The sequence below is a fragment of the Gadus macrocephalus genome, chromosome 8, assembly GCF_031168955.1.
Source record: "Gadus macrocephalus chromosome 8, ASM3116895v1".
Classification (NCBI taxonomy): domain Eukaryota; kingdom Metazoa; phylum Chordata; class Actinopteri; order Gadiformes; family Gadidae; genus Gadus; species Gadus macrocephalus.
The window spans coordinates 11400291-11421555 of NC_082389.1; the positions used below are offsets into that span (position 1 = coordinate 11400291).

A 21265-nucleotide genomic window follows, 5' to 3' on the forward strand; every position below is an offset into this window, starting at 1 on the left:
CGTGGGTCAGACAAACGCAAGTTCGATTCCTCTATTTGTGTGGCACATATTTTGGAATTGAATTAAGCCGACTTCGACTCTGACTTTGAACTAGTAGGCTATTGCACCATCAATTGCACCATTAGGCTAATTACTGGTTAGTTATGGTGGTTTATCATAGTAAACCCCGGGGGCCTTTTCACCACTGTTTATAAGTCTTTTATGAATAAAAAGCCTACTGTCAACTCGTTTATTATCAGGTAAAATACAGTTATTTGTAAAGTTAATAAATTGACATTGACTAAATATTCTTGGTGTTAGGCCTACTGAAAGGTAATCCGACTATTTCAGCTTCTTTCTGTATTTGTGTGAATGCATCCCAGATGTATTCGTTTTTGGGAAAGGACTTTGAACCTGTAACCTGTAACCCACCCCTAAACCAATCAGGAAGAACTTTAAAGCTATAGGTAGGTTCAGTGTTACGAAACAGATTCCGTTCTTGGAGAGTTGAAGGCGATTCGTAAAGTGCGGATCATAAATAGGCCTAAGTCTAGTACATATAGACTGATAAACAACGACTGAAGTGGGAAAATATCGTGAAAATGCATAAAACAATGTTTCTATTCTTGCTGTTGAGCATCGGCGTGGAGGCCAAGGAGGACACAGCTGAAGATTCTTGGCATGTTCCTGGTCAAAGCACAGTCGGAGAGGATATCAGCCTAGATTCTGGCTCCAATTCTCAGAGTGGAAGAAGTTCCGCAGACTTCTCCGGTCACCTGCTTGTGGTCCCTTTTGACGGAAGCCACTGGATTGGCATTAAGGCGATCGCCCAGGAAATCGGTCGTCGTGGTCACCGAGTGACGGTCTTGATGCCTGAGATCACAATGCGGATGGGTCCGGGGGAGCATTTCGACACCGTAACATACCCCGTGCCCTACGGGAAGAAGGATGTCGAAGAATTGATGGCAACACACACGGAGGTGATGCGCAGCGCCCATCAAACTTTAATGGAGAGGGTAAACGCTAAAATTACACAGATTCAGAAAATTACGGAGATCCTTCACTCGACTGCAGAAAGCCTACTGTTCAACGACAGCTTGATATCAACGCTACAGCAACAGGTGTGTGAGAGAACGAGAGGGAGAGAGACTTTGCTTGGATATGAATATAAATATGGAATATGAAAATACTGTATGAAAGATTAACATTTATTTTGATTTCATTGCCTTCATCATATGGCATTGCCTCCCATTATGTTTCCTGCAGCGATTCGATGCTGTCTTGACCGACCCTATGGTGCCTACTGGCTCTCTTCTAGCGAGAAAACTGGGTGAGAGAACCAACGTTGGGTTAAATATCTGGTTTATTTACTTGTATGTATGTATGGATAGGTATATCTCATCAATATGCTGATTAATGACAACCAGGACTCCCCACCCTCAATTTGCTGAGAGGGATACCGTGCGGGCTGGACTGGCAGTCCATGGCCTGCCCATCACCTCCGTCCTACGTCCCTCGCATGTTAACTGGATTTACAGATCGAATGACCTTTAAACAGAGAGTCATTAACACTTTGGTGAGTCTGTCATCTGACCACTCTTCTTTAGACAAATAAACAAATCACTTGCATCGTCCTTTTCCCGTAAATTGTGACTGGTTGCAGTTGGCCTTATACAAACATTTACACACAAATTTCTCTTGTGTCCGTTTTTTGTTTCTTCAGGTTTATATGGATGATTAAACTGGAGACATTACAACATTCTATTTTTCTATGTATTTACCTTTTTTGTGTTCACCTTTTGTGGCAGCTGAGTGCGTGGGAGCCATTGATGTGTCGACTCCTGTTCTGGCACTTTGACACTATAGCCCAGCGATTCCTGGGCGAGGATGTGGGAATAGCAGAGGTGGTTTCTGAGTCTGATATCTGGTTGCAGAGGTAATGACTGCAGAGATGATGGTACTATGTTCGTTATGTAAAGTGCTCTCTGGTGGGCAGTGAACTAGTGGGTATTTTTCTGTACAGGATTGACTTTTCATTGGAGTACCCTCGTCCGTTGATGCCCAACGTGGTGCTGGTGGGCGGGATCAATTGTGATGTGAAGAGCCCCCTGCCGGAGGTAAGACCCTAGGGTCCTGGATGTGTGCATCGTGTCTAAAACGACTGCTACAAAGGGCTTCACTACATGATGTATTCGTTATACTGCAGGGAGTTAATGCACTTGTGTTTGGTTGTGTGCAGGAAATGGAGCCGTGGGTTTCTACAGAACATGGATTTGTAGTTTTCACCCTTGGCAGCATGGTGTCAAGTCTGCCAGAGGAGATAACCGCCGTCTTTATAGAAGCCTTCAGAAGAATCCCACAAAAGGTAAGAGGCTGCCTTCCAAGTCGCTCGATTTTTTTTATCAATCTCAATTGACTATGCTGATTAAATTATTAAATGCTTAATAAAAGGCTTAATCGACTGCCAAATTGTATTCGGGATCAAGTATACACCAGGGTACCTTTCATGTTTTAGCTTTCCTTCAACTTGTCAGACATTTACATATCAGACAATGGAATTGCCACATATAAAACATATAACAAATAACTCAATTTCGTGATTGGTCAGATCTTATCCACTAAGCTGTTCTAATTAGTCCCAATTCCACATTGCTATTTTATACTGCTGTTGCTCGAATCTCAAGTGATCAAGCCTCAGCTTGAGCATTGGGAAAAGTTGTGGATAATAGCCTTGGAGATACCAAGTGGCTCGTACAGAATAGCATCACCATGTTAACACCATAATCAGCAATCCAAGTTAAATGTGGTTAATAGGTGATATGGCGGCACACTGGTCCCGTTCCTGACAATCTCCCAGAAAACGTGAAGATTATGAAGTGGGTGCCACAGAATGACCTGCTAGGTAAATATTTTGGGGTTAACGCTCTGATGTTCATCTTACACATGCCCATGGTTATTGTGAGGGGTAAATACCACCTGTGTAATATCCCATACGTTCATCAAATGGTTTGCCTTCCTATAATAGCTTGACACCTGAATGTTTTTTTTCATATGTCATACATATGTTTTTATTAGCGCACGCTGGGGCCCGCGCTTTCATCACACATAGTGGCTCTCACGGTATCTATGAGGGCCTATGTCACGCGGTTCCCATGGTGATGGTGCCGCTGGGAGGGGACCAGCCTGACAACGCCCAGCGCATGGCCAGCAGGGGAGCCGGCGTGGTCCTGGACATCACCACCGTCACTGTGGATGACCTCCTGAACGGACTGGATGAGGTCATCAACAACACCAGGTGAGCAGCCATTGGTTGATGGACATTGTTATGAACCATGACTGCCAAAAACATTACCAAAGTGTTCTGGTTGTGAAATAAAGTCTAATTTCTTTGTAGCAGTAACTGTATGTCTACGTATACAGTTTTGATTTGTTGATAAAACATAGCCTACAGGTAGGACTAATCCATCCATGCCGTGTTTGCTCAGGTACAAGGATAATTTAAAGAAGCTCTCAGCAGTCCATAAAGATCGTCCTATGGACCCCTTGGCCCTGTCAGTCTACTGGACAGAATATGTGATGAGACACAAAGGCGCTCGCCATCTCAGGCCTGCTGCCCATGACCTCAACTGGTTCCAGTATCACAGCTTGGATGTGATTACGTTTCTGATGACAGCAGTGATGCTTGTCGCCATTGTAACATTTAAATGCATTTCTTTATGCCTTAGAAGAGTGATGAGAAAGAAAAAGCAGGAATGATCAGAAGATGAAAGAAATACATACATGGATTTCTTTAGATTTCACTACGTTAACCTGCTGTATGTCGAATTCAGGAATTGTAAAGAGAGAACAAAAAAGAGTAGAAGCGCAAAGTCTCTTCCTTCCCTTTGTTTCTTCGCCATTAAGATGTCTTGCATTTCACACCTGATTGAATGTCAAGTTGCTTCCCCAAAACTAATTATGGAAGAGATGCCCTGAATGGTCAGATATTTGCGTTGAGTGGTCTTTTCTTAACTGGCTCAGGCCAGTCAAATAGAAATTGATACTCACTTCCACATACTAATCACTGAAACTTGACCACGCCCTTTGTAATATAATACCCATATATTAGCCCTTAAGTTAAATGTTACTTCAGCACCTAAAAAGGTAAAAAGTTTTATATAACATGTATAAATTGGTAGTAAACATGTTTTGTTATTTACAAATACTGTATTATTTATAGTATTATTAATTATACATTTTTCTGCTCAATTCGATGTTTGTATTGATGACTAAATAGATCTATAAGATATACATCTGTCAGATATACATCTTAATTGCTGCTGTTTTGACTAGGTTTGTTCCTTCTTGTCATAAGCTCTTCATCTATTGATAACAAGTAGCTCACTGAACACATTTTGATAAAAGATTGCAGTCTGCTACTGTAATAGACTAACTACTGTAATAGAAACTGTTTACATTGAACCTTTGTCAACTACTGCTCTACACTCTCAAATACAACATTCAAACAAACGTGTGTGTGCAGTTCTATATGTGTGCTCACAAAATAACACCCTGTATCCACTAAAGGGTATTTAATTTACAGAGAGAATAAACATCATTATCATTAGCCATTCTAATCCGACACCAGAGATCAGTGGTCACTTTTCTTCGGTGGGGAAAGCGCGTATTCAACGGCCAGAGCCACAGTAAAAGCAGCGAAGCCCCACTTGAATCCTCTCAGCAGAACTTCCGACAGGGTCACCGCACGAGCGAAGCCCCCGGAGTACCTCCATGCCTCGTTACTGTGGAGAGGACAACAAGGCGACTAACTATAAGCAACGCTTCGGCAAACCAAGCCTTTGTTGAAACACGTTTTTATCTTGACCTCCATACTGACCGTGCCCAGGGATCCTTCAGCCCCCTGGCAGCGAGCCTCTGCTGCGTGAACTCCAGGGGCGTCCCGTCGGTCTTCCACTGACGCCAGTCCGGCATGGACATCTTGTTATGGCCGTGGTCACCTCCCATGCTATTTACCCCACAGACACAAACAAAGACACACATATAACAACTTCATTATAAAATTGTTCTGAAGAAAATTGTTCTGATTTATGTGGAGTACTCTGTAACGTTTCCCACGTTAACTGAGGAAGCACAGAGTAAGCTCTACGATGGGATGCAAACATTGCACTTGCCGTGCATCAGTAATAAGAACGCATATTAACATTGCATTAAGAATAAACTAGAATATGGGCGCTATGCATATTAGATAAAGAATATGAGAAGCCCAAATATTTGACGATGATAGATGCTAAGAGCCATAGCATGATAACGTTTGCGGACTTGCTATCCGAGTTATTAACACAACATGGCACAATGAAGAGGATATAAATTGATAGGCGTAAAGCACTCAGAATAAGTTTAAACCTGGCATACATTCTTGAGTTTTAATCCATTGTTTACCTGAACGATTTGTTGTGACCTCTGATGGAGAGAATAATATCTACGACAACGTACGACCATGGACTATGCTTTACGGGAAAACTACGGCAAGAAGGTAGTTACAATTTTCATTTCGCGGTTGTAAAAAGTAATTGCATAAACTGAATTGTGCGCCTATGTATGTTTATGAAGGGCAAGACTCCACTTTAGCTAATTTGTTTAGACATAATACACTATAATTGTCCCTATACATAATCAATTTTAAATAAGAAATAAAACAGCAGCTTTACAACATATTTTCAAACTTTTATTGAATTGTAATCATTGATCATAGTCTACATTACATACAAACCATATAAATTAAATATATTACAATTGTTCATGTGAGTTGCCATCTCTCCCTTCAGGTCCACCATGTTAGTCTTCTTCCGTTCTGCTCTGCTGATTTCAAGTTTTATTAATAAAATCTTTTACCACAATGTTGATCGGTACCCATAGGGACATCACAAGTGGAAGTGTCCACCCAGACGTATGTTGCGGAAGATAAACATACAAGCCTACCCAGTGCACTGCACCAACTGGTATGGTGATTATCCACCAAATGAGGGCCCATGGAATGAGGGGTCATTGAGTTAGAGTTTGCTTTTAGAAGGCTTTAGCAGGTTGCAGAGAGCCTCCCAGTTCTCCCCCTCTGGAGCGTCGGGCCATGCACTGTGATCTAGAGAGAGGGGGGAGAAGAAGAAGAAAAGTAAGATGAGGTTGTGGTTGATAGATGGAAAGACACACAAACATGGTATTATTTGTCAGGCAGGTGGTATGTGTGCTGATACTGAACCGATTCAGGTGTGTACAGACCAGGTATCTCCCACATGGAGCGGTACAGGCTTTGGCCCGCGTCCACTCTCAGAGTGTCCCCAGAGATGAAGGAGGCGGCGGGGGAGAGAAGGAAGCACACGGCCGGGGAGATCTAAACGGGGAACACACAACAATGAATCTGTCTGACCTATATCTCATCAACCAAAGAATTTAAATTATTAATTCAAGTACAATGTGTATGCATATTTTCCCATCAGAATGCGTTTTTTCCCCAGGTAAGTTTGTATATACTAGGAATTTGTTATAAATACAATACGACAGATACAAAAAAGTGTGTGCGTGCACGTGTGATTAAATGTAATAGAGAAGTGCACACTTCTTCTGGTACTCCGAGCCGCTTTGCAGGGATGAAGGGGACAGACATCTTAAAAAGACTTGGTCCATAGTCCTTGTAGTTCTCCATCGCAGTCTTGGAAAAAATTGTCCCCTACATCCCAAAATATAAAAGACAGTGACATGACAAGATTGACAGATCACTCAAAAGGAGGTCCAGTAGAGAAATTCCACAATAGCTAAACTAGGCGTTGCATTATAACTAGGTTGCTGAGAGTGTTTTCCATCCATCCCTATGTCACAAACAAATGCACGCTGGGGTGTCAGGACAGCATGGGGCAGAATAGTGTAGTGGATGGGGTGTTCCTTTTCCAGCGGAAAGGTTATGCATGATTGGGGCTCTATAAAGACGTGCCTGAATTGTAAAAGGTGAGGTAGGTACAATACTAGAGTTGAAAAGACAGAGTACAAAAGAGCGGAAGGGAGCTCGATATTGACACGAAACCACAAAACAAAGTCCCCTCCCTCTCTAGGTTTCTCCGCCGTTGAAAAGTGTTGCCTAACCGATCAGGGAGACTTGCCCTGACTCGTCAGAAAAGTGCCGGGAGCAGTCGAAAGCCCAAATTGGCTCATACGTGTCAACAGTATGAGCCAATGCTCATACGACGCGGATGCTCGTACCTTCACCGAGCATCTCATTCAGCAATAGCTGACCAGTGTCAGTCCATTACTCACAATGTGCACTCAAATGATAGCTCTTTAAATCGTCCCTACAGCACCTTTTAAGTCACTCGTGCCACTCTTATGTCCAGAGCTAAACAACCAAATCAGTATACATGCCCACAATACGTACAGGCGCCACAGCGTTCACCCTGACCCCAGAGTGCGCCCACTCGATGGCCAGGCTCTTCGTGAGGTTGTCCACCGCCGCCCGCGCCGCCCCTGTGTGACTGACCAACCAGGAGAAGGACACAAGATGAGGACCTGAGAGAGGCAGCTGAGACAGTTGCCTGGGGGTTGTTGCGGCATTGAGTAACCGGAGTGTGTGGTGTGCATCTCTTACGCCATTCCAGGGAAGCCCTTCCACATGTCGGCGATGATGTTGACGATGACCCCTCCATTGTCTTTCATCCAGGCCATGTAAACTGTGGAGATAATAGCACAGCTTTATTGCCCCCAAACAAATACATACACGACAAACCTAATGGTACAAGTATGAATTGAGTTTGAAGACACCCTAGCTTTACAATACTATGACACTTTTTGTCTGTCTCTCCCTCACCTTCTTTACAGCAATGGAAGGTCCCGGTCAGGTTGGTGTCTATAACGGCCTTCCATCCCTTGGCGGACATGGTCTCTACAGGGCTGCTAAACTGCCCTCCTCCGTTGTTAACAAGATAGTCTATCCTTCCATGCTGCTTCAGTACAGCCGACACCAGAGACTTTACCTACCAGAGACAACAAAAATAAACATGTAAACAGAAACGTTGATCCCGGTATTTGTATCTGCATGTTTTGTAGCGTAGCGGTCTCTACCTCATCCTCGTTGCGGATGTTGCATGGTACGGCAGTGACCGAAGCAGGACTCTGTGTCGGGATGCTTTTCTTCAGTTCTTCGGCTGCTGCCTCCAACCGCTCCAATTTTCTACTAGAGATGACCACATTACAGCCTAAACACACACACACACACGTTATCGTAGTCACCACTTGAACATCCGAGGTTTATTGAATGGGTTTTCTAATGTTTTGATTATGCACGCTAAACTGACATCTACGTCTCCGTTCGTAGCCAATCGCTACCTATCTAGGGCAAAGTTCACTAGAATCAACTTGCAGTCCTGGGAATTCTCCATTCTATCTGTTGTCCGTAAATTAAACTCAAAGCCATGTATTACGTCACCGCTGTGCTTACCAAGCTGGAGTAGTTCCGCTGTGATTGCTTTACCGATGCCGGTCCCTCCGCCTGTAACGATCGCAACTTTATTGTTAAACAGCCCGGTCCTGAAGACACTTGACGCCATGTTTGGGTTACTACTGAAGTGGAGTAGCGTCGGTTCAAGCTATAATAGGTCTAGGTGCGCCCACTATTGGCTGGAAGCTGAATGTTCAAAATAAAATACCCTCCAAATAATTTTACTTTTACACCGGTGTACAGTTCAAGTATGCTACTTCCTCCACATTAAGTCGATTACATTTTTTAAGCGCCTTTTATCACGGAATCGTCTCAAAAGGCATGGCATTCCTACAACAGCCAAAACTCCTAGCATTATGAAACGCAATTCAAATTCAAGTGAAGACAATAAAGGACATCTGAATTCATCCTTCCATGAATGGTTAGGTTCGAGTGCAATTACGTTGTCCAAGAGGCAAATTCGAAGTGCAGGTAAGAAGTTTGTTGAAAAAAAAAAAAATACAACCATTGTTAACGAGTTGGCCAACTTCAGTACACTTGACAGGTTATGAAACCATTCCGATCTGAAGAGTTCAAATTCCATTTCTCTCATGATGCGAGATCCCTTAAAGGATTTCAGATTGGGGTCAGATCTACCAGCCCCCCGCATACAAATGTAATAGGCAGAGGTACAGGCCTGCAGCACATCCTTTTCAGTGCATGCATATCACGCTCTGACCCCGAGTCATTTAATTCAACCCCGTCAACAAGGGGCAAGGTTGGATTCTCCTTTAAACCCCTCAAATGCCAGGTGCAGCTTTCCAGTCGTGGTGCTATTCCAGTAGTCCATGAGGCGGTGTAGAGGATGACATTTAGAACCAATGGACTGGCATCAAATAAACACATTTTCCTGACAAACTTCTATTTCTCATCAGTAAGATGAATACATAATTCTGTGCCGGAAGGGTAGGTAGGACAGCATTTATAACCCAACAATTGAGACATTTACGTTACACCCAGGTGCATTAGACCCTGACAACACTGCATTGCAGACTGAGAGCGATTAACAATAATCACAGAAACACAAGATTCCGCACCAGACTGCTTTATTTTGGGATGTTGTAGCATTATCCAGGACGGACACACCATACCAAAGTCCCCAATCCACCAGTGATGTTCACTGGTTTACTGGTCCTTCAACTCCTTCAGTCTCCTGATGGCCGACTTTACCGTAACGGCAGAAGTCGTGCTAAGGAAGAAAACAAAAATGTGATTAGTGAATAGCCAGCATTTCAGATATCCCTCTAAAAATAGTCCAGCACGAGGCTATGGTTGAGGGGCAACAATATAAACATCTCCTGATGCTGCATCTTAACTTAACCTATCCCACCAACCAGAACACCAAACCTAAATGAACAGGCAGCACCGCTAGGAGCGCTTACTGTAAAACAAGTCGAGAACCATTCAACTGTCAGAACAGACTAGAACATATTAATTAATGACTTGCTAATTAGTTAAAATAGCTACAATGTCATATGAACATTCATCAGAAGGGTTGACTGCATCTACTGAAGCCTCCGTCTTTTTGAGAACATTCTGGACAGTATTGACCATTGTTGGATGCCCATATCTGCAGCTTTGACTATTATATTCCTTCATACTACAATATATAGTGCTTCACCATAACATAAATATATATATCACATCCCTTATCCACCATGTATGAACCAGAACCAAACTACACATTCACTAGCAATCCAAGTACCTGGCTGCTGAGTTGCAGCCATGCCAAATTATGGGTTTCCATATCAGTGCAATGAAGTTTTGAAGATTGACAGTAATTGACTGGTAACCAGAACACCAAATCCAATAGTATAATGGACATGCTGCAAAAGCTTTTGGATGAGATGATAGCGAAGACCTACTTGTATGTCCAGGCTCCTCCAGCCACGGTCTTCATGCAGGATCCGCAATGCCAGATACCGACTGCCCTCCTCTTCATCTTGGTCTGCAAACAGACAGCAGACACTCTTACAGTACTACTGTATGACATTCGAATGAAACGCATTACATGCTTCAAGGAGCGTCAATCATAATTTGCAAGTTCCTTTACTGAACACACCTTGCCGCAGAAGGAGCAGGTATATTTAGCGTGCTGGCTGATCTCGATCTTCTTGACCATCTTCCTCAGCGACGCGCCATAACGCGTGCCGTATTTACCAACGATCCCCACCTTCTTGGTGCGCTTGGCCTGAACAAGATATGGAAAAACACATGTTAGGATACCATTTACTATTTACTTGCTAGCGATACATGCGCCTGCTACCGGCAAGTCGCTATGCAAGCACGCCAAGTTGTCACTAACTAACGAGAACAGCATGTGACACAAGTTTCCCATACAAAGTAGTCCACTACATGGTCACATTCCCTTATATAGTTAGGAAAGTAGTTAAACTCAGCCGACAACACGCTAACGTTATAGACTCAGATGGCTTGGGCCTGGCTAGCTGTGCTGTAGGAAGCCATTGCTAGCTATGAGTGGGAATTAACTTAGATTTTCTCAGCGCCACAGTTCAAATCAACACAAATAGCACTCGGGGGTAGTTCAAAATGAGTATATGAGGCCTAAGAATATGTGTGAATATACTTTAAAGATCACAATTTGTCAGATTCACATAGATTGTGAAGGGACTTTCAGGGCTCACCATTGTATCAGCGGAGACGGAGGTCCAAAGAGGGATTGCCAACCACGCAGGCGCAATTTACCCCGATGAAAACACTGCATTGTGGGAGATGGAGTTTCACTTGGTCATAGTAAATTAGGGATTTCGAGGTCTCATCGAACTATGGACAACCTCAAAACAACCGCGTTGCTACTGTCAAGTCAAGGTTTGATTTAACAAAATAACATAATTGCCAGGGAGCAGAAAGCCATAGTTGATTTGGCTTGTGGTCTCCTCCGGTAACCAAGGACGCTTCAGCCCTAGACACGCACCTGCGCACTGTCATTTTATGGACGACAACATCCTTGCTACTAAATAGCAGTGCAGTTTGTTGGTGCAGTGCGAAAAACCCATATCGTTACATAATGCAGAGTAAAGTACTCTTTTTAAAACTTACAGGTAAAAATATACTACATTGATAATCTTATCGGCAGGCAAAGTATCTCCATGATACAATATGAAGCTTACAAGAAAACTGGTTCTTGCTAAGGCTAAGGCCTCTGACTTGGACAGCGTGAGGAAACTTAACTGCTGGTAAACTAATATTTTACAACGTATGCCTCTCTCTTACTCTGCTGCAATATTTCTAATGTATTTGCTTGGGTAGATTGATGTAAACTGTCCGAAATATTTTCTTCGCAGGGGATGCAGTCTATCAGATGTGAGTAGCCAGCAGTTTGTTTTGCTTTATTCGCCTTGTATTCTGCATGGTTCGAATCCAAAAGACCCGATTTACTTTTTTAGATATTTTAATGCTCTGCAATGCATACTTAAATACTCTTTGTTGCTCTTCTGTCAGATTTCTATATTTTCCCAAATTCCCAATATTGATGTGCTGACTCTCAGGTTAGTTGACTTCAATCAATATTTTGACACACACACACACACACACACACACACACACACACACTTTCTAAGGGTTGGATGACCTCAGGCTGTCCCCTCTCTGTAGTGTCAACAGCATCTCGTCGCTCTCCCCTCTCGCGGGGTGCCACTCTCTGTGTGAGCTCTACCTGAGGAGAAACTCCATCCAGTCCCTCTCCGAGCTCTGTCACCTCCGCTCCCTGTCCCGCCTGAGGGTGCTGTGGCTGGCTGAGAATCCCTGTTGTGGACCGGAGGCTAGCAGATACAGACTCACCGTGCTCCGCTGCCTGCCCCGCCTGCAGAAGCTAGACAACCAGGGTGAGATTTAATGTGCCTTTAAAGCCGCTTTCACCAACGACAACAGTGTTTGATTGACAGGGAAAGAGGAACCCTGGTAATCGAAGGGGATGATGGGGGATTGATTGGTTCCTTCTGAACTCGATGGACCTCTTCCAGTTGTAATGTCACTACTTTCGCTAAATCAAACAATGTCCGAAAATGTTTAATTGTTTCTTAGGGACACAACAGAGCTAATGTATTGTCACAATAAACAGCTTTGCAGGGTGACGTTTCCCATCCAAGGGTTGTATATTAGTGTGAAATTATATAGTATATTACCATACTGTGTCCTTGTGGGCGTGTCTCGTGCAGTGGTCACAGAGGAGGAAGTTTCATTGGCTCTCGCCCATGGGGAAGACATTACCACACCCCCGACCACGGTACAGGACCAGCTGTCAACCAATGGGATGGCAGACGTGGACACCGAGAATGACCCCCTCAATTACAACATGGAGGAAACCAAGTAAGAAACAAATTATTCACATTGAAGTGTCTGGAAGGAGCATTTCAGATGGGATAACCCATGTTTGGCCAAGAATACTGTTAAAAAATGACTTTGCTTTTCTAATTTGACAACCACAAACTTGTTTCCCCCCTATCTTTTAGTAAAATCAGGGAACAACTGGGAATGAAGCTTCTTGCCAGGGACAAGTTTGAGTCTCTTTCCTCTCCGGTGACTAAAGAAGCCAAACTGCCTTTTAAAAAGGTGAGGACCGGTTTAATCCAGAAAGGTTTTGGAATGGATATGTTTGCAATGGGAACTGCATGGTTCCTCACCAAATCATTACTACAATCAAATGACCTAAACATTTTTGAATAAAAGTCTTTGACTAAAAACCCTTCCAGACGCATACTCTGGAAGCGGTGCTTCTGCTGATGAAGGATCTGGACCAGGAGGAACTGCAGATCGTCCACACAGTCGCCCTGAACCGACTCCAAATGTACACGGTCGGTACAGAGACCCTTAAAGACGCCATGAAGACTGAGAAAACTACAGACATGCAACACTGATACCAATCCTTTCATACTAACGGTCTCGTAATGGATGCATGTTACTCTATGATGCAGGTTATTTATTTTGTCCAATGTCGTCGAAGATGTGGAGAAGGAATGGTGACCGTTTACCTTGCTTGTATTTCCTAATCGCAGCATGCCTGCCTTCAACATAAAATAATGTACTTTTTCTTTTTCTAAATGTAAATAAGACAATGTATCTATTTGTATAAAATAAAGAGGAAACACTGAATGCAGAAAGACCCAGTGATCGTGTTTTACATACAAATGCTTTATCAGACCATGTTTTTTTTTCTTTACCAAACAGTAAAACAATGGATTACAGTGCTACAAGAGTTTTGAATAAATATAAACATTTCCACAGTTTCAAAGGGTAAATTTTTTACGGAAGATTCCATTTCATTAGCCACTAATAACAATCCATCATAGATCTGTGTGGACACTCACAATGTGCCCGTCACTGATTAGTAACAGGCAGTGTATACAGGCAACGTTTTTTCTATTATGAAGCAAGGGACAAGATGAGGTCATCAGTCACCGTCCTCTTTCTCAAGGAAGTCCAACAAGGTGCTGGTATCCACGGGAACATTCAGGTATTCAACTCCGTCAGCACCCTGAACCAGAAAATAAGGGCTGTCATTGACAAAAACTGAAGAGAGGAATAATAATACTGTATTCAGTGACAACACTGTAGTCAAGGGCAAATATTGCAGTGAGGAACAATAATAATGAATTCAGTGACAATACTGCAGTGAGGAACAATTTTGCAGTCAAGCACGAAAACAGTGCAGGGAGGAACAATAATTCAACATTCGGTGTTAATAATACTACAGTGAGGGGCAAGAATACAGCATTGTGTGCAGCCAATGAGAAGGAAGCGTTGGTACAATAGGAAGAAGCCAGGTATTGGAGGCCCACCTTGCGGGTCCGGATCAGTTTGTGGTCTCTGAACTCAGTCAGCTGGGTTCTCAGGGTGAGGTCAGAGTTCACCAGGAACGCCTCACGACAGCGCTGGTAGAAATCTTGGAAGGATAAGCCTGAAAGAAATCAAATAATTAAAAGACATAATGTACTGTTTGATAGAAACTGTGTTTTCACATTCATTTCATACATTGATGCAGAGTGTTTCCCTTAAAATATTGAATACAACGGTATCAGAGGTTTTCCGAATCCATATACAAGGCAACTTTATTTATATAGCACTTTTCATACACAAGGCAGTGCTTCACATATAAACATTGTCATACAATAAAATAAAATAATAGACTCCAACTCGACTCCACTGAGGTCTAGTAGCATTAGTATTGAGGTTATGCCAGAGTCTGTGTTAAGACGGATGTCGTTCACAAATTTAATAAGGGTAATATAAGAAAAATAATATCTAAAAAAAGAGCAACAGGTTGTATATTTATCATTTCACTGGAAGAACCCAGGTGAAAATCTAAACGGTATATGGATTCGGAAAACCTCTGATACAGTTGTATTCAATATTTTAAGGGAAACGCCGACAATGAAAAGCTCTGCATGTTACACTGTGTGCTTACCGATATATGAGGGGTTGTCTCTGTTCTCCAACTGAAATTCCACCAGAAGCTTGAAAATCCCCCTGTAAAGAAAAGATGGCAATCGAATTTAACAACACCACCACCATCTGCACCTCTACTATTAACAGTCACATGTTACCTGTCCTCCAAATGCCTCATGGCACATAGGGCCCTCAGTCCAGTCACATGAGAACGATAAACCTGCACTATGCAAGGTCTACCAGTAGCATCCTAGTGGCTTGAGTTGTAACTACAGTCACAGCTATATACTTTCCAGACTGTTGTCTGAGGTGCTCCCATGGTGGGGGATTGGCGAAGGCATTGGCCCATTTTATTCTTGAGACACGTTCTTCTTCAGATATTATGGAGTCAACAGCTACAGCAGGAACAAGTGACATGGTGCAGGTCGAACATGATCACATGATCTTGAATGGGACACCTTTATGGTGTCTCAGTCAAGATCACGTGATCATGTTCCACCTGCACCATGTCACTTGTGGGCTGGGGCTCACCTGGCGTTGGAGGTCAAGCTGCGCAGGACGTGCGTGAGAGAGGAGAGGGCCAGGGCGCCCGTCTGCTGCACCAGCAGGGAGTTCTCGTACGACGTCTCCTCCACGTACCGCTGGTACGTCACACACTCCCACCACAGCCAGTTGAACTGGCTCTGCTTGCACTGGTCCCACACTGGAGCAACACATAGAGGAAGGAGGTGGAATACAACTTATATTATATCCATCAAGTTTTGATGAAAAAGTAAAATAATTATGAATAAAATGTATATTATATTTAATTTTGAATTTGTATAAAACAATACATTGAAGGAGACTGATCTTCGGAATAAAAAGTAGTTGAAGTGGAACCCACACACACAAACAAACACAAACGCACACACACAAACACACACGCTCCACACACCCAGTGGGGCGTTGATGTGGTCAATGGACGCCACCAGGTGCATGTTGGGAAGGGACGCCAGGTGCCCCAAAGCACTCTGGGTCTTCTCTCCTCGGAGCATGGAGCCGTCGATGTTGTGGATCAGCAGGTATATGTGGAGATCAGGGCCTGCGGACACACAAGATGACGCAATACCAAGGCTTCAGATGCAGGATTCAGATGCAGGATCCTTCCGTACTTAAAGAGATATCTCAGAATTACCCAGGGAGGTTAGGCAGTGAATCATATGGGATTACAATATATTAACATTTGCAGATTACAAAATAATTGTGGCCAATTCCGAACCAGATAAAAGAAAATATCGGATAAGGCTCACCCCTATCCCTATTTGCAAACCAAAATAGTTAGCTGCCGACTCCCACATTAAAACACACGTCTGCACAGATGAGATCCACCCAAACACAGGTGGTTAAGCTGTAGGAATATTCAGTAAATGCACAATGAAAAAAACACCCATCTCCACTGCGTCGGTACCTACTGTCTTTCAGGGTCTGGCTGATGTAATCGATTTGATCCGAGGGATTCCGGAACGTTCCCTGGTGGTCGAGGGCCTCTGATGTCACAGCATTTAAGATCTGCAGAGAGCGTATTGTAGCAGGAAAAAGAAAAGATATTTGGATCAGGACGGGTGCAGGAAATGTGTAGTGGTAGCGGATAGACAAGTGTCTTGTCTAGCCTATACCGGGGAACATTACCTTTGTTTACAGTGCATCATTTTAAAGTTTTTGGAATGTAAGTATTTGCATCATATTCAGCTGCATGTGGGTACACAAGTTAAGCTTGATCCTCTTATACAATGTTATTGATCATAAAAGCTGAGGACGTATTGCTAAAATTTGTATTTTCCGAGCATTCCCACTCACGGATTTGAGCGTGATGGAGGGGAAGAATCCGTTGACCACCAGGTGTAGCTCTTGGGACAGCTGGGACAGACGGAAGTCCTCCAACAGCGCCTTCTTGCTGCCCAGGCCGTAGACCACCACACTGAAGCCCAGCCTACGCCCGGTCAGACACGCACCGGGGTCACACACACAACACGAAGCACGTCGCATGCAGAGCATACGTGAGGGGGAAGTTCATTTAGTTTGGGGGTCTGCAGGCGCTGGAGGGTCCGGTCTGATTAGACCACTTTTATCTGACTTGTTTTGAATGAGCCCCGGCAAACATTTTCTGTCAAAATAAACAACTTTTTTGGAGTTCCTTCCACAAATAAGTGCGGAGCTAAAGGTATGTTTTTGTGATCGTCTAAAAGTCAGAGGAGGTGGTTTGATGTGAACATTTGAATATCATTGATTACTATCGATTCACGTAATCGGCCTTTACAATATTCCCCCTGATGCCGACCACCAACATCCTCAAGGATCAGGTGCACAGATCCCGCCCCACATTAAGCCCCGCCCCCTAATATCCTGTTTGACTTGGGGGGGGGAAGCACCCTGAATGTCATCGCACCCCATCCTAATGTCAGGTATACTAAAGACCCGGCTGGTTCAGTGTCCCCCCCCCCCCCCCCACTCACTGTAGCTGCAGCATCCACTTGCTGAAGTGCTTCTGGTGTTTGCTGTGGATCTCTTGGATCTCTGAGGCATAACAGGAGGGAGTGTCCCCCAGCAGGCGAAACAGAGTCTCCTGCAGACACCACAGCACGTCACTCCAAGGATACCAGAGGGATGGAAGATGTTATTTTTAAAGAAGAGAAGAAAAGTGTGAGAGTTGAGGTGGAATCTACCGACCCGGTCGAGTTTGGGGGTCTGCAGGCGCTGGAGGGTCCGGTCTGATGTGACGACCTTGGTGCTGCTGTGCGCTTCGAAATACTCCTCGATCAGACTGGGCTGAGAGGGGAACCAGACCACATTAATACTCCTCCATCAGACTGGGCTGAGAGGGGAACCAGACCACATTAATACTCCTCCATCAGACTGGGCTGAGAGGAGAACCAGACCACATTAATACTCCTCCATCAGACTGGGCTGAGAGGGGAACCAGACCACATTAATACTCCTCCATCAGACTGGGCTGAGAGGGGAACCAGACCACATTAATACTCCTACTAGACTGGGCTTCGAGCATCTATGCATATTTTTTTTACTAAAAGTACTAAAAGCACTAATTTTTCTTTCCCTGCAGTACGTCTGGGTCTGCGGTATGTTAGTGGGTTTTCTCCGTCCAATTTTTGTGCATCCAATCAGCGAACAGAGGGAGGCTCAGGGAGCGGCTGAGAACAATGACGTTCAAGTCAGCTCTCGTTGACAGACATCTCACACACGGTGTTTAGTTTGTTTACAGCCTGAGCGCAACGTGATTCCTGGCCAAACGTAAGCGATTGGTTATGGCAGATCCAGAGTGGCACTGGGCAGATCGAATAGTTTTAAACTCCAACAGACACCCGCCTTAGAGTGAGTTAACGTTAGTCAATTGAGTAGGTCCAAACTCTCTGTGCAAATTAAATGAAGTACGAGATTCTGGTAGGACCAGGCTAAGAACAACTCTTGTGGGGATTCTTTCAAAAGTCTATTAAAGACTGCCAGTCCAGAATTCCACTGTTACCGAGCCTTAAACTGTACAAACCTTTAAAAAAATATATATATATGAATTAAAAAATGTCCTTTTAACTATCCTTAATCCAAACTGCTAATCTGCAACAATATTGTCTATGTCAAAGTAAAGTAACTGTGAGGAAGCTAGTACTGATGAAATTAAAGCTTATACCTTTCACTTCCAACTAAAAGCCTTTTATAGTATAAAGTCCAGGAAGTGATATTCCACTCAACAGTAGTGGCCCTTTGAATCTTGTCAAGAACTTTTTAACCCTTGGTTTTTCTATAAATTAGATAAATAAATGTAATAAATATAAATATAATATAAAACATAAATAAAGACACTATGACCATTGACGTGAACAGGGGTGGTCCGGGAGGCCCCACCTGGTCTGTGGGGGCTTCCGGAAGGGTCCGGGTCTTCTTGGCGGGGGTCTTGTAGAGGGCGGCCGACTGCTTGGCCTTGCTGGGCGTGCGGAGGGTCTGCTTGACCGTCTCCTTCTCCTTCTCCTCCTCCTCGCTCTTCTCCCCCTCTCCCTCCTCGCTGTCAGAGGGAGACAGCTCGCTGTCGCTGTCCGACCGCATGCTGGGCGCTGGGGAGGGACGTTTGGTTTGGTGAAGACGACAAGTCGAAACCAAAGTACGGACTTCACATGTGTGTAACAAAGTGTCAAAAACATATTTGACTCATCTGAGAAAGTATGAATGAATAAAGTCAATTTACAATTGTCCAATGTGATGGGACCATAAAGTGATTTCAATTCCAGGTGTATGAGCAGGTAGGGGCTAGGCCTGTAGCTCTAGGGGCCCACAGACTGCAGACACTGGGTATCGAACACAGAAGCTATTGGCTGGCAGTCATATGATAGAACGTGGATCATGCGTTGGTTCCTCTGTTTGCCATTGTAACGGCAACATGCAACTCACCCGTTAGTCTTTTCCGGAGCCTGTGGGGGGTGGTGGAGACAAACTTCACCTTCCTGCCCTGTCAGAGCAGAGAGGAGGAGTTAAACAGAGAAGAGGACACCGCTCGCCAGCTGATGAAGCAGGGGCATGGGAGTATGACGCCCTTACCTTCTGGGGGGTCCTGTTCTCAATCTTTGAACCTGAAAGGAAAAAAAGAAACAGTATAAAAAGGACACACGTCTAATATGGCTGATACCTAAGAAGATGTAAGTGTATCGGTGCCACACTCACTGCGTCCTGAGCGTACAGGGGTCGATGGCTCGGTGTCGGAAGGCCCACTGAAGGTCACACTCTTCCCCGGGGTGCGTGCCAATTCACTCGCTAATCTCTCACACACACACACACACACACACACACACACACACACACACACACACACACACACACACACACACACACACACACACACACACACACACACACACACACACACACCAGACTGAGCAGCTGACTGAGGTGAATGTCAGTTGGTGAATATGAGGTGCCGGTGGTGTGGCTCACCTCGTTCGGCCAGGCCCTGGGAGCGCTTGTACTTCTGGAAGCTGAAGACGGCGGCCCCCGCCACCACAGACCCCGGCTCCTCGTTGTCTGCTCGGTCAGAACAAATGGCTCAGAATTCAGTTTGGATGACCCACTGATGTGTGCTTGGGTGAACTACGGTTATTCACAATGGACTTACGCTATGTAGGGTTAAAAGGCAGCTATAGTGGGGGCTAGGTCTATAGATTTAAACGTTTCCGCACCGTTCTAACCCACATTGTCAATAACAGCTCTTCCACCCACAAACCCACACACACACACACACACACACACACACACACCTATTGCACTCTCTGTTCCGAGCGCCTGGACATATTTCTGCTCGTTCAGGACCTCATCTTCTTCACTATCGTCACCATCCTCATCCACTCTGGCCCGTCTGCCTGCTGATTTCTTAAACGTCACCATCTTCTGGACCGGTGCATCGGTAGCACGTCCGGCTGAAAACAACAACAATCCACAGTGGAATGAAGAGATCCATCAGATCATTAGAGTCCAACTGGTATGTTTGGTTGGTCGTTGGATGGTCTCCATACCCTCTTTGATGTCAACGATGTGTTCCAGGACCTCCTCATCTCCCACGAACTTCACTTCAAGCACACTCATGATGACTAAAATGAAACATTGCCTCGTATCAGAACTGAACAGCGGAATCAAGCTACAGAGACTGCTTCTTAACGCGAACTGCCCATGGAGACCTTATGTTTAAGACTTTAACGATTGCTGTGTAGTTTTTTCTTTCTAATTACTGAAGGCATCTCTCCAACAATAGTCATTGGTGACAGCTGTCACTATGGCTGAGCAAAGTAACAAATTATGAGGAGCAAATTGAGGATGACGAGTTGTATACGGAACATATTACAAGATATTTTACGTGCTACATTGTCTCAGGACATTGGCATACTTCACTAATTCAGCACAGAGTCTTACCTTATAATATAACCAGTGAAATAAATAAATACAACTATTAACAGAAGGGAAGTTTTCCAGATGCGTGAGCCTCAGAGATTCCGCGCCATCGTCAAAAGTTTTAGAACCATGTGACAAGTGAAAGGTCGGGATGTAGCCAATAGGAACATCCTAATCACTAAAACACAATTTCCCATCATGCATCTATTGTAGAAGGGTATTGTTGAATTTTGGATTTATGCATGGATGATACCATGATGATGCCTTCTTGTCTTTTGAGATTAATGCAAGGAAATTACATGTTTATATGTGAATCCGCTGTTTAATATATAACCGTATGTTGGATGGTATATGCATTACAGACAAACAATTGTAGTAATCTGAGGAGAATTTGCAAGGGGACCACACCTCTGGCCAAGTCATTTTGATTTATTTTAG

At 44.1% G+C, this 21265-nt stretch overlaps 6 protein-coding genes across 9 annotated transcripts in view; 2 read left to right on the forward strand and 4 right to left on the reverse strand.

The window, feature by feature from the left end:
• Window positions 1-5553, reverse strand: part of ndufb3 (NADH:ubiquinone oxidoreductase subunit B3) — a 146964-nt gene extending 141411 nt beyond the window's left edge. The window contains exons 1-3 of the mRNA XM_060058938.1: window positions 5419-5553; window positions 4856-4984; window positions 4546-4760 (exon numbers count right to left, since the gene is read on the reverse strand). Of these exons, the coding sequence (XP_059914921.1) occupies window positions 4610-4760; window positions 4856-4983 (279 nt within the window). The 5' untranslated portion in view covers window position 4984; window positions 5419-5553 and the 3' untranslated portion in view covers window positions 4546-4609. The remainder of the gene's footprint in view (window positions 1-4545; window positions 4761-4855; window positions 4985-5418) is intronic.
• Window positions 415-4679, forward strand: LOC132463032 (UDP-glucuronosyltransferase 1A5-like). Its single transcript, XM_060058915.1, has 9 exons — window positions 415-1100; window positions 1246-1309; window positions 1407-1555; window positions 1788-1915; window positions 2003-2096; window positions 2219-2344; window positions 2794-2881; window positions 3055-3274; window positions 3465-4679. The coding sequence occupies exons 1-9, from the start codon at window positions 582-584 to the stop codon at window positions 3733-3735; spliced, it is 1659 nt and encodes a 552-aa protein (XP_059914898.1). The 5' UTR covers window positions 415-581; the 3' UTR covers window positions 3736-4679.
• A 138-nt stretch (window positions 5554-5691) lies between the features above and the next one.
• pecr (peroxisomal trans-2-enoyl-CoA reductase) lies at window positions 5692-8615 on the reverse strand. Of its 2 annotated transcripts, XR_009526960.1 has the most exons (9): window positions 8459-8615; window positions 8083-8216; window positions 7829-7994; window positions 7610-7691; window positions 7400-7496; window positions 6590-6700; window positions 6253-6364; window positions 5959-6115; window positions 5692-5835 (listed from the first exon to the last, which is right to left on the reverse strand). XR_009526960.1 is itself a non-coding variant. In XM_060058932.1 (8 exons), exons 1-8 carry the CDS (start codon window positions 8565-8567, stop codon window positions 6030-6032), a joined length of 897 nt encoding a protein of 298 aa, XP_059914915.1. In that variant the 5' UTR covers window positions 8568-8615; the 3' UTR covers window positions 5692-6029. The 2 variants fall into 2 exon arrangements, 1 of the variants encoding a protein (XP_059914915.1); XM_060058932.1 differs by having other exon boundaries at window positions 5692-6115.
• A 911-nt stretch (window positions 8616-9526) lies between these two features.
• Window positions 9527-11282, reverse strand: rpl37a (ribosomal protein L37a). Its single transcript, XM_060058937.1, has 4 exons — window positions 11143-11282; window positions 10560-10688; window positions 10363-10445; window positions 9527-9686 (listed from the first exon to the last, which is right to left on the reverse strand). The coding sequence occupies exons 1-4, from the start codon at window positions 11143-11145 to the stop codon at window positions 9623-9625; spliced, it is 279 nt and encodes a 92-aa protein (XP_059914920.1). The 5' UTR covers window positions 11146-11282; the 3' UTR covers window positions 9527-9622.
• Window positions 11283-11445: 163 nt separating this feature from the next.
• On the forward strand, window positions 11446-13650 carry cfap410 (cilia and flagella associated protein 410). The gene is made up of 7 exons (XM_060058934.1): window positions 11446-11694; window positions 11803-11821; window positions 11960-12006; window positions 12113-12342; window positions 12676-12826; window positions 12970-13069; window positions 13210-13650. The coding sequence occupies exons 1-7, from the start codon at window positions 11618-11620 to the stop codon at window positions 13372-13374; spliced, it is 789 nt and encodes a 262-aa protein (XP_059914917.1). The 5' UTR covers window positions 11446-11617; the 3' UTR covers window positions 13375-13650.
• Window positions 13628-20968, reverse strand: orc2 (origin recognition complex, subunit 2). Of its 3 annotated transcripts, none has more exons than XM_060058909.1 (17): window positions 20849-20968; window positions 20455-20529; window positions 20200-20358; window positions 19880-19966; window positions 19610-19699; window positions 19487-19518; window positions 19340-19397; window positions 18800-19005; window positions 17609-17707; window positions 17395-17504; window positions 16739-16871; window positions 16354-16450; window positions 15837-15983; window positions 15434-15605; window positions 14922-14983; window positions 14296-14414; window positions 13628-13991 (listed from the first exon to the last, which is right to left on the reverse strand). In XM_060058909.1, the coding sequence occupies exons 2-17, from the start codon at window positions 20522-20524 to the stop codon at window positions 13908-13910; spliced, it is 1725 nt and encodes a 574-aa protein (XP_059914892.1). In that variant the 5' UTR covers window positions 20525-20529; window positions 20849-20968; the 3' UTR covers window positions 13628-13907. The 3 variants fall into 3 exon arrangements, with proteins under 3 accessions (XP_059914892.1, XP_059914891.1, XP_059914889.1); XM_060058908.1 differs by having other exon boundaries at window positions 19880-19969; window positions 20455-20526; window positions 20849-20962; XM_060058906.1 differs by having other exon boundaries at window positions 19880-19969; window positions 20849-20962.
• Between the last annotated feature and the right edge of the window lie 297 nt (window positions 20969-21265).

What these genes read in the sequence shown, in the direction of transcription:
- LOC132463032 (XM_060058915.1), top strand. Translation starts at nt 582, where the DNA reads ATGCATAAAACAATGTTTCTATTCTTGCTGTTGAGCATCGGCGTGGAG. An exon ending in AGAGAGTCATTAACACTTTG is followed by an intron (nt 1,556 to 1,787) that starts GTGAGTCTGTCA and finishes CTTTTGTGGCAG; the next exon opens with CTGAGTGCGTGGGAGCCATT. An exon ending in TCTGATATCTGGTTGCAGAG is followed by an intron (nt 1,916 to 2,002) that starts GTAATGACTGCA and finishes TTTTCTGTACAG; the next exon opens with GATTGACTTTTCATTGGAGT.
- pecr (XM_060058932.1), bottom strand. Translation starts at nt 8,567, where the DNA reads ATGGCGTCAAGTGTCTTCAGGACCGGGCTGTTTAACAATAAAGTTGCG. An exon ending in AGCGGAACTACTCCAGCTTG is followed by an intron (nt 8,217 to 8,458) that starts GTAAGCACAGCG and finishes GTGTGTGTTTAG; the next exon opens with GCTGTAATGTGGTCATCTCT. An exon ending in GGCTCGGAGTACCAGAAGAA is followed by an intron (nt 6,365 to 6,589) that starts GTGTGCACTTCT and finishes TTCCCCGTTTAG; the next exon opens with ATCTCCCCGGCCGTGTGCTT.
- rpl37a (XM_060058937.1), bottom strand. An exon ending in CCTGCTCCTTCTGCGGCAAG is followed by an intron (nt 10,446 to 10,559) that starts GTGTGTTCAGTA and finishes GTCTGTTTGCAG; the next exon opens with ACCAAGATGAAGAGGAGGGC. An exon ending in GGAGGAGCCTGGACATACAA is followed by an intron (nt 9,687 to 10,362) that starts GTAGGTCTTCGC and finishes TTTCTTCCTTAG; the next exon opens with CACGACTTCTGCCGTTACGG.
- cfap410 (XM_060058934.1), top strand. Translation starts at nt 11,618, where the DNA reads ATGAAGCTTACAAGAAAACTGGTTCTTGCTAAGGCTAAGGCCTCTGAC. An exon ending in ATTGATGTGCTGACTCTCAG is followed by an intron (nt 12,007 to 12,112) that starts GTTAGTTGACTT and finishes CCCTCTCTGTAG; the next exon opens with TGTCAACAGCATCTCGTCGC. An exon ending in GCAGAAGCTAGACAACCAGG is followed by an intron (nt 12,343 to 12,675) that starts GTGAGATTTAAT and finishes TGTCTCGTGCAG; the next exon opens with TGGTCACAGAGGAGGAAGTT.
- orc2 (XM_060058908.1), bottom strand. Translation starts at nt 20,524, where the DNA reads ATGAGTGTGCTTGAAGTGAAGTTCGTGGGAGATGAGGAGGTCCTGGAA. An exon ending in CGGAAGCCCCCACAGACCAG is followed by an intron (nt 17,708 to 18,799) that starts GTGGGGCCTCCC and finishes TTCCCCTCTCAG; the next exon opens with CCCAGTCTGATCGAGGAGTA. An exon ending in AGCTTGACCTCCAACGCCAG is followed by an intron (nt 14,984 to 15,433) that starts GTGAGCCCCAGC and finishes TTTTCTTTACAG; the next exon opens with GGGGATTTTCAAGCTTCTGG.